Below are 3,230 nucleotides of genomic sequence, written 5' to 3'. Positions count from 1 at the left end.
ATATATATATATAATCTTTATAGATGGGGTGAATTTGGATATCTCACGAGGAAACACGCTATAGAATCACCATCGAAATACGTGATGTGGTATCCGGATGTCACATTTAGGACAAATAAATTTATTCACGCTATCATAGTGGCCACATTACACTTTTTACCTGCATTCATCGTAGATCTTATATTAAGAGTCCAAGGTTGTAAACCTATGTAAGTATACCTTCTCTCAATTTCTTCTTTTAATCACGTAGAAATTTGATTAAATAGCAATAAATATGCTGTTTCCTTTTAGAATGATGAAAATCACAAAACGATTTGAACGTGCCGCTAAAACTGGAGAATTCTTCGCGATGAACGAGTGGAAATTTCATGCAAATAACATGATGAAACTGATAAAGTTTGTAAAAGCATCGGAAGAGTGTAGCAACTTTGACGTGGATATTAAAAACGTAGATTGGGACATATACTTACATCAATACATGTTAGGAATTCGAAAGTATATTTTGAAAGACAATTTAGACACGTTAAGTAACGCCAAAAGTCGATTATTGAGGTAACTATTTCAATTTCATACCTTACAATTCTTTCAGGCTGACAACATACTGTGAGGAATAAACCAGTGATATCAATGTGTTACAGGTTATATTGGATGCATAAATTTACCAAAATACTTAGTATATTCATGTTATTAGGAATAATCAGATGCGTCGGTCGGTGATGTCATCGAGAGCTTAAATTGCGATTCGTGATTTGAGAAACGTTATAAAAATATAATAAGAAGAAATAAAATCATGAGAAGAAGCTGTGACTTACGCCTTATCTTGAAGACTAAAATCTTCGTCGAGTACTAATATACTAATTAATCAGATGGAAGGAAGAAGAATATTTGGAAAAATATTGAATATAGGATTCTACAAATCTGGAGACACGGTAGTGGCTCGGCGCTAAGCCAAGCGCAGCGACACTACCGTGGTATTATAGACTTGGCCATGAGTATGTATAAAGCATCCTCCATTTATTGCATCTTCTTAAAAAGAGCAATAAATAAAAGTCACAAAAAACTAACAATATTAATAAAATATAAATTATACAAAAACTGTATTGTATATAAACTAACAAAATATAAATTGTCATAAAAATAAATATTTTTCAATAAAACTATTTTTTAATTTATTTTTTGTTTAATAAAGGACATTTATGTCAATTTATATGTCTTATACTTATGACCAAGGCTATATTAGAACTTTCGTTTAATATATAGGTTCACACTTTTCACAATCCTGAATTAAACTTCGCAGACTGTTTTGACCTCCTAACGTATGATTGACATATGCATAAAAAATATATTTCCATTTTCAGCTGATCTATCGATATGTTCAAAGTGCCATCAGGTGAGAGTTAGAACCAAGGACTTGCAAACTCTTCTTTATAAATCTACAGAAATATCTCTTCTGCCAATAGTTATCATGTTATTACATAAAGAAATAATAATGTACTTTGAACAATTGCAAAATAATTTTTAATATTATAATATTTAATATGAGGGAAATGAAAAAAAAACCGTCGAGAGATTCCTTACTAAATAATCATTATGTTTTGTATCTCGTTTAAATTATCGAAGCCTTTGAATTTTGGTGTTAAAATATTAAGATAAAATCATATTTCCGCATAAATCAAATCTAGCTAATGCTAAATATTCATAGAAAGTTCAATTCATATTCCCAATGTAATGTCCGAATATTCCGGCACAAGGAAAGAATCGTCACAGAATATATAAATGTCGATGAAATGTTCAGAATATTGTATGAATACTCCTTGTATATATTATGAAAATCACGAGCGAGCGCAGTACACATTCTCTGTCGATGGAGGGCCGCGGACAGCACTTATTATTAACAATAAAAATCATCTGAGAGAGAATATAAGAAGCGCAACATTTCGCCTGTAAACTCCAAAATTTGACTCCAAGATGAAAATGTGTTTTTCAAAGCAAAATTTTGTTTAAAAACTGATTTAGAGACGAATCTGAAATTTCTGGAAAAATTAAAATTTTGCAGATTTATGGAATATTCACGGAATATGTAACGATACGAAATTTTTATTCGATATTTGAATGTTGCTTTTACATTCCATAAATATTTTGGAATATTCCGGAATACTCTTAAAATGTTTTTTGGAGAATTTTAGAAACCTTTTATGAATATTTCAGGAATATTAGCATTAGCTAGAATATATCGAGCGTATTATATGCATGTACAAAATAAACTAGTACAATTCGAGTAACCGAAATTTGCATAATACAATAACTGAAATTTTAAATGTAATAATATACTTTCGAAGACTGACTTTATTCAAATATTCTAAAAACTGAAAACAAAGAATAATATAAAATATAAAAAACAAAGGACCTACATTGTTGCCTTATAGTGAGTTGCGTTATTATGAAAATCGAAACAAAATTATTTTTGCTAATTCAGATTTAATATTTTAATGATTAATTAAACCAATTAATTATATTTATATCATCTATGGAACAGATAAATTTGTTCGTAAAAAAGAAAAAGCAGAATATTTTTAGATACTCTTGAATCATATGAAAAATGAAATTATCGCTTATCCTCTTGTGAAATTAAATGAGAAATTAATATACTCTTTTCGTGGAGAAAAGTACCACTTCATGTAGTTCACGCAGCTCGTGATCACGTAGGAAGAGTGAGCTGTGGAAGAGAAATGCCGCCATTCAGTATGCGTTATTGGGTGCGTTTTACTTAACATTCGCAACGCTCGCAAGCATAATTTAATCCTTATCATTAAATCTTAAAAAATGACATGCGAGCGTTGCAAACATTGTATATACGACTAATTGCGGAACGTTCAAAATAAAATTAAGGCATCCGAGCTCCCTTGCCGGCAGCCAACGTCGAGCCTATAAATATCAATAAAGAGGGTAAAATGGGCGGTCGTCCGTCTGCGCAAACCGAATATGGGTAATTCTCTGATAGCACTACTGAGTCCGTATAATTATTAGATAAAATTTCGTATAATTATTAGGGAAAAAAAATTTTAATCAAAAGATGATATCGCCAAAACGTAACAATATCATAATTATTTTCAAGTCGAATATTTAATTTAATCGCACGTCAAGTGTTTCTGAGTATAAACTTTCAAGTATTTAAATCACTTTCTCTGTTCATAATAATATGTCATAGATAAGTATGGTCAAACTAACGA

At 30.3% G+C, this 3,230-nt stretch overlaps 1 protein-coding gene across 1 annotated transcript in view; it reads left to right on the top strand.

Moving 5' to 3' along the window:
* LOC108693219 (putative fatty acyl-CoA reductase CG5065) overlaps positions 1-868 on the top strand; it is a 28,831-nt gene extending 27,963 nt beyond the window's left edge. The window contains exons 6-8 of the mRNA XM_018202043.1: positions 24-209; positions 292-552; positions 639-868. Of these exons, the coding sequence (XP_018057532.1) occupies positions 24-209; positions 292-552; positions 639-717 (526 nt within the window). The 3' untranslated portion in view covers positions 718-868. The remainder of the gene's footprint in view (positions 1-23; positions 210-291; positions 553-638) is intronic.
* The last annotated feature ends 2,362 nt before the right edge of the window (positions 869-3,230 follow it).

Source organism: Atta colombica, unplaced genomic scaffold, assembly GCF_001594045.1.
Source record: "Atta colombica isolate Treedump-2 unplaced genomic scaffold, Acol1.0 scaffold89, whole genome shotgun sequence".
NCBI classification, from domain to species: domain Eukaryota; kingdom Metazoa; phylum Arthropoda; class Insecta; order Hymenoptera; family Formicidae; genus Atta; species Atta colombica.
This window is presented reverse-complemented; position numbering and strand designations above follow the sequence as displayed.